Raw genomic sequence first — 12,818 nt, forward strand, 5'->3', positions numbered from 1 at the left:
TTCAATAATAACAGATGATGATGAAATGTACTAGTATCATTGTAATGCTGAATGCAAGGTCTCTCCCAGTTCAGACATCTGTTTCAACCTGTCTTTTAGTCAGGGGACTGACTCCATGACAAACCATCTCTCCTGTTCTCCATCTGTAGACAAACAAGGTATGGTTGATACACACAGCACTGATTACATTTTCAACGGTTAGGGCAGAATTCCAGGGCAGACGAGGGATGGTGTTTTGACCTATGACCAGATCAAACGTGACCAACCTGAAGCGTGACTGGTGCCTGGCCACGTACTGCCTCTGTGACTGGTGCCTGGCCACGTACTGCCTCTGTGACTGGTGCCTGGCCACGTACTGCCTCTGTGACTGGTGCCTGGCCACGTACTGCCTCTGTGACTGGTGCCTGGCCACGTACTGCCTCTGTGACTGGTGCCTGGCCACGTACTGCCTCTGTGACTGGTGCCTGGCCACGTACTGCCTCTGTGACTGGTGCCTGGCCACGTACTGCCTCTGTGACTGGTGCCTGGCCACGTACTGCCTCTGTGACTGGTGCCTGGCCACGTACTGCCTCTGTGACTGGTGCCTGGCCACGTACTGCCTCTGTGACTGGTGCCTGGCCACGTACTGCCTCTGTGACTGGTGCCTGGCCACGTACTGCCTCTGTGACTGGTGCCTGGCCACGTACTGCCTCTGTGACTGGTGCCTGGCCACGTACTGCCTCTGTGACTGGTGCCTGGCCACGTACTGCCTCTGCCTTGGGCTCCTGATATGCTAGGAGGGTTCCCGCTGAACAACAAATACACCAGGTTTTGTAAGTAACCTGTCACTGTAATGAAAAAAAGATATAAATCACTCAATAAACATACAGAGATGAAAAATAACTTCTCTAGTTTGGACGTAATTATACTAATAGAGTGACTCCGTACAGTAACGCTGACACCGTTACCATGCAACCAGCTGTGTAATGTTAAACTACCATTCAAAAGTTTGGGGTCACTTAGAAATGTCCAAATTGATCAGAAATACAGTGTAGACATTGTTAATGTTGTAAATGGCTATTGTACCCGCAAAACACCAGTCTCAACGTCAACAGTGACGAGGCGACTCCGGGATGCTGACCTTCAGAGTTGCAAAGAAAAAGCCATATCTCAGACTGCCCATCTTAATCTTTTATTTTTATTGGCCAGCCTGAGATAAGGCTTTTTCTTTGCAACTCTGAAGGTCAGCATCCTGGAGTCGCCTCTTCACTGTTGACGTTGAGACTGGTGTTTTGCGGGTACAATAGCCATTTAAAACATTAACAATGTCTACACTGTATTTCTGATCAATTTGATGTTATTTTAATGGACAAAAAAAATTGCTTTTCTTTCGAAAACAAGGACATTTCTAAGTGACCCCAAACTGTTGAACGGTAGTGTATTTGTAACATGTTAGCTAAAAAGACTGGTACTCAGGCTAGGCATGTACCACCCTTCATGTATTTGTGCCCTAGAAAACACACAATAGACTTTTATGAGAACAGGCATGTTGTTTTAGCACTAGTAGACGAAGCAACCGGACGCTAGCTAGCTAGTGCTAACTAACCTAGCTGTTGATCATGACTCCCAGTCCCATTACAGTAAAAGGCAGAATGCCGCCAGGGCCTGAGTTATCGAGTGCTAACCCAAACAACATGCCTGTTCTCATAAAACGTCGCTAGCTACCCCATTTGCAAATCCGGGTTAGTTATCAGTATCTTTGTCCGAGTTGAAATGAATCGGCTAGCAGGAACCTTCTCAGCTAGCCAGTTTGAGTCGAAACCTTATCGACAGCAAACAAGCCCATTTTCCCTCCTGTGCTGAGCTGGTGTGCGTGCGTTAATGCAGAAGTCATTCATTCCCAACCCATCCATACCTGTTGTGACGCACTGGATGAGACTGACTTTATGACCACAATTATCCGATTTATTATCCAATTTTCACCCTATAATGAATGTCGCTTAGGGTCCCGGGTCCGCAAATTTTTAGGAACTCAGTCAGGGTCTCAACTTACTTGTTATGTCAGTCACTGACAGTCACTCAATTAGCCATGTCAGCTAACAATTTGATAACTTAGTCTAGCCAGCTATCTAAACTTGTAGTAATCATGGCCGGATACCGACCGGGGCATGTGCCCAGGGGCCCTGGGTTCAGGGAGCCCCCATTGATTTTGTTAGTCACTCTCACTCAGATATTATTAACATGGCATAAGTCATGGAAAAATGTGTAGAATTCCAGGAAATTAGCTGTAAAACTGCAAAACAATTATCTCTGCCCCATGGCAAAATGAGTAGAATTGTATGAAATGTGTTATAAAATTGCCAAATGTTTTCTCCGCCCCATGGCAAAATGTGTAAAACTGCAGAAAACGTTGCTTTAAAACTGCAATATTTTCTCTTTGCCCCATGGCAAAATGTGTAGAATTGCAGGGACCTTGCCTGTCCAATCCACTGCAATTACTTTTGTATTTTTTGAATTAGTCTATTTTTTGTTCATTTTAATTGACTTTAAATAAAAAATACTTCCTTAAAACTTCAATAGCTTTGACCTTATATTACTTTAATGAATACAACTAACTATTATTGGTTCAGTGACCTCTTCCCTCCAATCAGAGACCAATATTATTATTTATTTATTTATTGCTATTTGTTCTATGAATTTTAATTGAATTTACATGAAAAATGCTTCCTTAAAACGTAAATAGCGTCAACCCCATAACACTTGCATGGAAACAACTAACTGTTATTAAAGCAATAACAAGTTGTTTATATTCAAGAAGGCCGTAAGGGGCGGAAGCTATTGACGTTTAAATTAAAGTATTTAATACAATAAAACTCATAGAAAATAGACAAATTGCAAAAGTAATTGCTGTTGGATGAATACAACCAACTGATATTGGTTCAGGGACCTCTTCCCTCCAATCAAGTGTTATGATGTGTTCGGAAGGTTAGTGTTAGGACAGACACAATATCCAGGATACACTTCCACACTCCATCCCCCAGGTGGCAGCACCAACCGAGTCTAAGTGCTGAGCAAAGCCTTTATTTGCACACAGGTATGAGTAATTAGGAAGGATTGTCAGTCTGGGCGAGAGAGAGGAGGCCAGAAGCCTCTCATCCTGCCTTTTTTGTTTCTTTGTGTTAGTTCAACTCTTTAGTTGGGCATGCGTTTTGTGGTTGGCTGATGCGTGCAACAGAGAGAAAGCTGTATCTCTCTGCTGCACGCATCAGCCAACCAGACCTCTGTCTTCCTGATTCTCTCTGCTGCACGCATCAGCCAACCAGGCCTCTGTCTTCCTGATTCTCTGCTGCACGCATCAGCCAACCAGGCCTCTGTCTTCCTGACTCTCTCTGCTGCACGCGTCAGCCAACCAGACCTCTGTCTTCCTGACTCTCTCTGCTGCACGCGTCAGCCAACCAGACCTCTGTCTTCCTGACTCTCTCTGCTGCACGCGTCATCCAACCAGACCTCTGTCTTCCTGATTCTCTCTGCTGCACGCGTCAGCCAACCAGACCTCTGTCTTCCTGTCTCTCTCTGCTGCACGCGTCAGCCAACCAGACCCAATATTGATGATGTAGGCTAAATCAAGTGTTAATCAAATGTTATGCTGCTGTGGCAGTGCTGTTGATATTAAAACTAAGTAGCTAGTTACACACACTGACCGGTGACCGCATCTCTCAAACCATGCATGTTTGGATACCGGGTGCGCTCCATCTCTGTACAGGGCAGATTGGGGGAAAAAGGTGCAACAGGGCACCCGCAAGCGCTGTAAGGGGCAGAATCAAAAGACTGGGTTGGGGCCAGGCGCTGTAAGGGGCAGAATCAACAGACTGTGTGGGGGCCAGTGGCGAACTTGAGAATGACTTACAGGCAGTGGGTTCCGAACAACAATGACAAAACATGTATACAAACATTTTTTGGGGGGGTGGAATTCTACCACCACCCAAAAGGGAACTTTGGAGACTGGAAGGGCAAAGGGGCATGTGCTCTGTCAGGGAGAGCACTGTCTGTCCACGTGCCTGCAGACCATGTAGCTAGGACTAAGACCCCTAGACGTAATTTGTATAGTTAATGGTTTTGTAACACAAGTCATATTGGGTTGAAGCATATGTGGGAACTCCTTCAAGGCTGTTGGAAAAGCATTCCAGGTGAAGCTGGTTGAGAGAATGCCAATAGTGAGGGTGGCCAAGGGTGGCTATTTGAAGAATCTCAAATATAAAATATATTTTGATTTGTTTAACACTTTTTTGGTTAGTACATGATTCCATGTGTGTTATTTCATAGTTTTGATGTCTTCACTATTATTCTACAATGTAGAAAATAGTAAAAATAAAGAAAAACCCTTGAATGAGTAGGTGTTCTAAAAATTTTGAGCAGTAGTGTACATCTCAGATTGATAGCCAGGGAGGGTTGGATGAGAGAATATCTATCTCTTAGGAGTCTCTCTCTCTCTCTCTCTCTCTCTCTCTCTCTCTCTCTCTCTCTCTCTCTCTCTCTCTCTCTCTCTCTCTCTCTCTCTCTCTCTCTCTCTCTCTCTCTCTCTCTCTCTCATCTCTCTCTCAGCAGCAGTATAATGAGCAGGAGTCAGAGGAGGGAGGTGAATATTATTCAGGCCAGCCAGCAGTGTGCGTTGGCAGTTTGCCCTACAGCACCACATATTATTTTATTTGTTTTGATCAACAGCATATTTCAATTAGACTACGGTGTTTGTTGTGAGTGATGAATTTGAAAAAATGTGCTCTATTTGACTCAGATTGACAAAATCCATAAAATGTTTGATTGTTGTTTGAGAAGTTTTTGGAATGGGATGGATTTTGTTTTGAATGAGCACTTTTTTGATTAGAAAAAGGCGAGCAGTAAGAAAGTCAACCTGAATCGGAATTGGACGTGGGCCCAATGGTTTGCGCATGCGTGCAGCCTCAGCACCAGGCAGCGCTCTGTCGTGACGTCACAGAAGTTTAAAGCGGGCCGCGCTCTGCTCGGCGCGAGGGAGACGTTCTGCGGAGAAGGGAGGGAAGCTTCTCGTCTCTTTTTGACCGTTACTCACATCTGACTGACTTCGGTACGTTTCATATTTTTTCCTACCACACATCAAAATCTTCTCGAAAGTCCGTACGACGTTTTTCGATTTTTTTTCTTTCTGCGTTTAAAAAAGCTGATTAATTGTGTCGTCTGTTGCCTTTTTTTAGTTCAATCGCCTACTAGAGGACTCAGAAAAGAGTCAAAAAGCCGTGTCTTCCTGGCTATTACTTTCAAGTCGTCGATAAGAATATCACATCTTCTAAAGGTAAGTTGCCTTTTTTTTAAAAATCTTCTGCTTTTATATTTTCTGTTTTATCAACATTTTATGTGGTAATATGTTGCCAGATACGCCTGCTTTGTGGTCTGTGTTTAGTCGGGCAGTCATATACAGTCCAGATATGTCCAGAGAAGAGGTGGTGGGAATGGGATATTCATTCAGTCTGTCAACATTTTCTTTATGTTTTATCTCTCGGTTTCGTAGAAAAAGAGAATAGACTGATTTGTGTGTTATAGGCTGGCTACTGGTCACTTGTGAATTTTACATGCATGTCATTTAGCAGACGCTCTTATCCAGAGCGACTTACAGTTAGCGAATGCATACATTTTTATACTGGCCCCCCGCGGGAAGCGAACCCACAACCCTGGCGTTGCAAACGCCATGCTCTACCAATTGAGCTACACGGGAATTATAGGGTTCTTAACATCCTCTGATGTTTTGGCATTCTGCACCGTTATGAATAATAAGACGCACTAGAGATGACTGACTGCTCTAGTTCAGAACGAGTGAGTACTTTAAATTGCACAGACTGTCTGTCTAAGCGCTCTGGTATATTCATTGAAATATCCCGCATGATGTAATGTAATGGAACTTGATTTCGGCTACAAATAGACTACAATATTAGGATATATTTCCCATGTGACTTTAACCATACCAGCGGGAACTAGGGGTGCTGAGGGTACTGGAGCATCACCTGAAAAATAAATAAATAATAATAATATTTTTTAAAATAAAAAAACAAGAACCCACCCCCGCACCCCACCCCACCCCACCCCGTATTCAAAGCACCCACAACCCCAAACATCTTCCAGTGGCTATGCCTATAACATGCAAACCTCACCACCCACGTTGCATGCACGGGCGTTGCAAAAAATAAATGTACACACACATGTTATTCAATAATTTCTCCCAACACCGCTCTCGCATGTTAACGAGCGTCTGCGCAGCCAAGCGCTAAAATAGAACTTGGTTCTATTTGAGACGCTCCACGCGCTGCAAGTCCCTTCCTTATTGGATGTCGGGGCAGCAGGTAGCCTGGCAGGTAGGAGCGTTGGGCCAGTAACTGAAAGGTTGCTGGATCTAATCCCTGAGCTGACAAGGTACAAATCTGTCGTTCTGCCCCTGAGCAAGGCAGTTAAACCCACTGTTCCCCGGGCGTGGATGAATGTGGAAGACACGTTTCAGTTGAATGCATTCAGTTGTACATCTGACTAGGTATCCCCCTTTCCTTCTCTACTGTTCAATATATGGCTCTATACCTTTTATCAGGAAGATACAAACCCACGAAAGAGGAACGAGGATATGAATCGAAGATAACTAACTAAAAACTAGGTTTTCAGGTCATTGGAGTAGAGAAACACACGATTTTTGTATGATCCGGGTCAAAAGTCTACATTGAACCTGTTAAAAAAGGGGTCCATAAGCATGAGCAGGTCAAATAAAAACCCAATGTTCATCTCCCAAACTGCTAGCAACAGCTATCTAGCTTAATGTCCATGGTCTTTCGACCTGCCCCCAAATGAATATAGTTGGTTCACAGTTGGTTTTGGTATTTTTAACCTGCGTATCACGATGCACGTGTAGCCATGTTGTTAGTCTTAATCCTGAGCAACATCAACAAAAACGTGTCACCCGGGGCTCTATTTTCGGCTGGTGTTAAGGCGGCGCTAGTGTCAAACGAACTTTAGTTTGCAATTTCGTCATGTAAAGACTGGCGCATTTTCCAGCCCTAACGCCAGGTTCGGCAATTCACCTGTCTTATATCAGCTCGCTTGCTCTCAGATGGGAGGGGTGGAAATATTTGATGTGTGTCCTTAAAAAAAACATGATCCAAAGTGCTAATTTCAGGCAGTGCTGATAGGGATATTTCATCCCAACCAAAAGCTGGTTTTAGCGGTAACGCGGTTGATTATGGCATTAATTTTGACAGCGGAAACGCAGCCTATCCAGCCGTGACGTACACTGCCCATATGCACATGGAACAAGAGTAGCCTAATGTGCTTTTGGTGCCTGTATACTTCATATTTAGAAACATAAAAAACTAATGTTTTTTTCCCATTTTATTTAGTTAAAAACCAAGCATAGCCTCCCCTCCTCTCAATGAAGGCTTTTTTTTTGTCCTGCCCAATGCAATCGCGAAGTAGTCAAGACTGTCGATAAAGGGTTTGGCTCCTGGAAATAAATCTTAATCACCAAAGCTTTATTAAAATATCAAGTCTGAGAGGAGTAAAACAGTGAGCTGACATTCCCTTTGTATCTATGTATTGTAGGCAGGTCCACATTATGTTAGCCATGCAGGTCCACATTATGTTAGCCATGCAGGTCCACATTATGTTAGCCATGCAGGTCCACATTATGTTAGCCATGCAGGTCCCATTATGTTAGCCATGCAGGTCCACATTATGTTAGCCATGCAGGTCCCATTATGTTAGCCATGCAGGTCCCATTATGTTAGCCATGCAGGTCCCATTATGTTAGCCATGCAGGTCCCATTATGTTAGCCATGCAGGTCCCATTATGTTAGCCATGCAGGTCCACATTATGTTAGCCATGCAGGTCCCATTATGTTAGCCATGCAGGTCCCATTATGTTAGCCATGCAGGTCCCATTATGTTAGCCATGCAGGTCCCATTATGTTAGCCATGCAGGTCCCATTATGTTAGCCATGCAGGTCCCATTATGTTAGCCATGCAGGTCCCATTATGTTAGCCATGCAGGTCCACATTATGTTAGCCATGCAGGTCCCATTATGTTAGCCATGCAGGTCCCATTATGTTAGCCATGCAGGTCCCATTATGTTAGCCATGCAGGTCCCATTATGTTAGCCATGCTGGTCCCATTTTGGACGTGTGTTAAACCCCCTCCATGATGTAGCCTACTTGTCCACGCCCATCATGAAACCAGAGATGAGAACCTCAGTGAATACCGGTGAACCTCGTATTTAGAAGGTATCTGTAACCGGTAACAATTGCCTGTTTTCCGTTTCATATGTTCCAAACCCAAGCCCTCCCTCAGGTCTACTATAATGAAGGCTGGTTCAACAACAACCCAAGCCCTCCCTCAGGTCTACTATAATGAAGGCTGGTTCAACAACAACCCAACCCCTCCCTCAGGTCTACTATAATGAAGGCTGGTTCAACAACAACCCAAGCCCTCCCTCAGGTCTACTATAATGAAGGCTGGTTCAACAACAAGCCCTCCCTCAGGTCTACTATAATGAAGGCTGGTTCAACAACAACCCAAGCCCTCCCTCAGGTCTACTATAATGAAGGCTGGTTCAACAACAACCCAAGCCCTCCCTCAGGTCTACTATAATGAAGGCTGGTTCAACAACAAACCCTCCCTCAGGTCTACTATAATGAAGGCTGGTTCAACAACAAGCCCTCCCTCAGGTCTACTATAATGAAGGCTGGTTCAACAACAACCCAAGCCCTCCCTCAGGTCTACTATAATGAAGGCTGGTTCAACAACAACCCAAACCCTCCCTCAGGTCTACTATAATGAAGGCTGGTTCAACAACAACCCCTCCCTCAGGTCTACTATAATGAAGGCTGGTTCAACAACAACCCAAACCCTCCCTCAGGTCTACTATAATGAAGGCTGGTTCAACAACAAGCCAAGCCCTCCCTCAGGTCTACTATAATGAAGGCTGGTTCAACAACAAGCCAAGCCCTCCCTCAGGTCTACTATAATGAAGGCTGGTTCAACAACAACCCCTCCCTCAGGTCTACTATAATGAAGGCTGGTTCAACAACAACCCAAACCCTCCCTCAGGTCTACTATAATGAAGGCTGGTTCAACAACAACCCAAACCCTCCCTCAGGTCTACTATAATGAAGGCTGGTTCAACAACAACCCAAACCCTCCCTCAGGTCTACTATAATGAAGGCTGGTTCAACAACAACCCAACCCCTCCCTCAGGTCTACTATAATGAAGGCTGGTTCAACAACAACCCAAGCCCTCCCTCAGGTCTACTATAATGAAGGCTGGTTCAACAACAAGCCCTCCCTCAGGTCTACTATAATGAAGGCTGGTTCAACAACAAGCCCTCCCTCAGGTCTACTATAATGAAGGCTGGTTCAACAACAACCCAAGCCCTCCCTCAGGTCTACTATAATGAAGGCTGGTTCAACAACAAGCCCTCCCTCAGGTCTACTATAATGAAGGCTGGTTCAACAACAAGCCCTCCCTCAGGTCTACTATAATGAAGGCTGGTTCAACAACAACCCAAGCCCTCCCTCAGGTCTACTATAATGAAGGCTGGTTCAACTACAACCCAAGCCCTCCCTCAGGTCTACTATAATGAAGGCTGGTTCAACAACAACCCAACTCCTCCCTCAGGTCTACTATAATGAAGGCTGGTTCAACAACAACCCAAGCCCTCCCTCAGGTCTACTATAATGAAGGCTGGTTCAACAACAAGCCCTCCCTCAGGTCTACTATAATGAAGGCTGGTTCAACAACAAGCCCTCCCTCAGGTCTACTATAATGAAGGCTGGTTCAACAACAACCCAAGCCCTCCCTCAGGTCTACTATAATGAAGGCTGGTTCAACAACAACCCAAGCCCTCCCTCAGGTCTACTATAATGAAGGCTGGTTCAACAACAACCCAAGCCCTCCCTCAGGTCTACTATAATGAAGGCTGGTTCAACAACAACCCAAGCCCTCCCTCAGGTCTACTATAATGAAGGCTGGTTCAACAACAACCCAAGCCCTCCCTCAGGTCTACTATAATGAAGGCTGGTTCAACAACAAGCCAAGCCCTCCCTCAGGTCTACTATAATGAAGGCTGGTTCAACAACAACCCAAGCCCTCCCTCAGGTCTACTATAATGAAGGCTGGTTCAACAACAAGCCCTCCCTCAGGTCTACTATAATGAAGGCTGGTTCAACAGCAATCAGTCTTTTTTATCCTGGTGGTTTTATGACATCATTACATTTTGTATTTATAGTTGTTAAAAAAAAACCCAGATTGCTTGTTTTTTTCGATACATTTTATTACAACCAAGCTTATTAGAATGATACACCTTCCTGGTTTTATGGTTACAACATCCGTGGCGCACATGCAATGCAACTCCTGGAGATGTGTGAAAGCGATGTGATCTGTAAGATGGTTCTGATTATGGTAATAAAACATAGGCCTATTTAGGAGCAGTATAACGGTGAGAGGACATTCTCCCTTTCTGTTTATATTGGATCTTTGTCCAGCTACTGTCAAAAGTTTGGATGTGCGTAAAACCCTCCATAGTCTGCGTGGTTTTAATATTATATGGCCACTGTAAGTGTGACATAGCCTTTTTAAAACAAGTTGTTGTTTCATTGTGTTTAGAATTTTATTATAAGTATTCATTCTCTTTTTAGGCCTTATCAATAATGAATTGAATCTTGCTTATTGACCATGTTTGGCATGTCCATGCTCAGCCATAATGTAATTTACAGTAGGCCTAGCCCCTATATCAGTGTGAATGCTATTGAAGCCGTGCAATTACTTAGAACTATGTGGACTGCAAATGGGTTGAAGTTAACGTATTTAGCAAAGATATGTCTACATTTTGATATTTAGTTTCTATAAGCCATTTAACAAAATATAACAGACTAATATTGGAATTGGGAGTTGATTCCAACGCAAAATATAAAAGACCGTAAATACACAACTTGAAGAAACCACATATTTCGCCATGGAGTACGTTCTGATTGGCCAGTGAGGGGCCGAGCCTCGACACACCCACAACTTGTTTATTCATCAAAACCCAGCCCCTTTAGCGCCAACGCCAGCAAGTGGCGCCGATTATTGTGATAGTGAAAACCATTGCATTAGGTTTGTTAAAATAGAGGCCATAGATTGCACTAGCCTAGACTAACGTGTATATAAAAGCGTGACAATTCAAAATAGAATATTTGCCTAGGACAGATTTCCCCATGTGCTATAAGTCTCAGCAGAGATCTGTATGTAATGACGAGATGCTCATGTCTCCCTGCCCTAACAATGGGAGTCGATGTCCCAAAGGTGGGAAGGCAGGATACAAGCTTAGCTCCAAAATTAGCCCACAGAAACCCATTGGGCTTATTTTGGACAGATATTTGCGTGAGTGAGTGAAACCTCTCACTTTGCCTCTTCCTTCTTGGTCCCACTCCCAAGAAATAAGCAACATCATCAAAAAGCAACACATTTCAGGTAGATTTATCTAGGCCTATGTAAAAGTGTGGCAGTTAATAAAGCGATAGACAGCTGTAGTCCCTTTTCAATTAGCCCATTGGACACACCTTCCATGCACATTTATGAACGCGTCCCCCTTCTGCAGTGACTGCCTATGGAAAAATCTCAATCTCCCTGTCTTCAGAAAGTAAATTGTCTTGTAGCTAGTTGATGTTGATTAGAATGGACAGAGGAGTCAAGTGTTCCTGTTATGAGGTTAGTTGTCCTTCAAACCGGCCCGGAGGGAGAAGAAGACGGGGGATCACTATTGATTTTAGGACCAGAGTGGGTTTGAACGTGCAGTGTTATTATCAACCGCTAGATGGCGATGAAGTGCAAAGTTAAATGCAGGCTACAGACACAGGGGGACGTCATAGCATCTTACTGAGAGCAGATCATCAACATGGCACCCCCAACACTTATTGACAAATTACCAAGCTTTCATTTTACAAGCCTTAGTAAGTCCTCATGTTTTCTCATGAGAAAAGGTTTCTTGGGGGGTAGTGAAAACATGCACATTCAGCATTTACCTTGTGCCTCATGATTATTATGGAGTTTCAGTTGGCCAAAAAATTAAGTGGCATTACTTTACTTTACTTACCTGCTCTTTAACAGTGTGCAGAAGCCAGGACCGGAGCCATTTTGGCCTGAGGAATGGGGAGGGATCATCTTCAAAAGGTTTAGGCTGTGGTGTTGAGGAATGGGGAGGATCATCTTCAAAAGGTTTAGGCTGTGGTCTTGAGGAATGGGGTCATCTTCATTTACATTTAAGTCATTTAGCAGACGCTCTTATCCAGAGCGACTTACAGTTAGTGAGTGCATACATTTTTCATACTGGCCCCCCGTGGGAATCGAACCCACAACCCTGGCGTTGCAAGCGCCACGCTCTATCAACTGAGCTACAGGAGGTCCAATTAGGAGAATATTGGAGAGAAAAGGGGTTCAGGTCTGGATTCAGCACCACCTGTTTTTCAAACATTCCTAGAAATAGGTTAGCATAATTAGGAGCCATAGTGCTTCCCATCGCTGTGCCTTTGGTCTGGAGGAAAAAGTATCCTCTGAAGAGAAAATAGTTGGAGGTTAATACCAGTTCATTTACAGCCATAGTGCTTCCCATCGCTGTGCCTTTGGTCTGGAGGAAAAAGTATCCTCTGAAGAGAAAATAGTTGGAGGTTAATACCAGTTCATTTACATTTTCATCATTTAGCAGACGCTCTTATCCAGAGCGACTTACAAATTGGTGCATTCACCTTATGATAGCTAGTGGGACAACCACTTTACAATTATTATTCTTAAATTTTTTGG

General features: G+C 44.1%; 1 protein-coding gene across 1 annotated transcript in view; it reads left to right on the top strand.

The window, feature by feature from the left end:
* Positions 1–242: 242 nt before the first annotated feature.
* Positions 243–12,818, top strand: part of dennd4a (DENN/MADD domain containing 4A) — a gene marked incomplete at its 5' end in the record, with an annotated part of 133,672 nt that continues 121,096 nt past the window's right edge. Inside the window, one exon of the mRNA XM_084185653.1 lies at positions 243–742. Coding sequence (XP_084041779.1) covers positions 243–742 — 500 coding nt within the window. The remainder of the gene's footprint in view (positions 743–12,818) is intronic.

This window comes from Coregonus lavaretus (assembly GCF_964263955.1).
Source record: "Coregonus lavaretus genome assembly, chromosome: 21".
NCBI lineage: Eukaryota > Metazoa > Chordata > Actinopteri > Salmoniformes > Salmonidae > Coregonus > Coregonus lavaretus.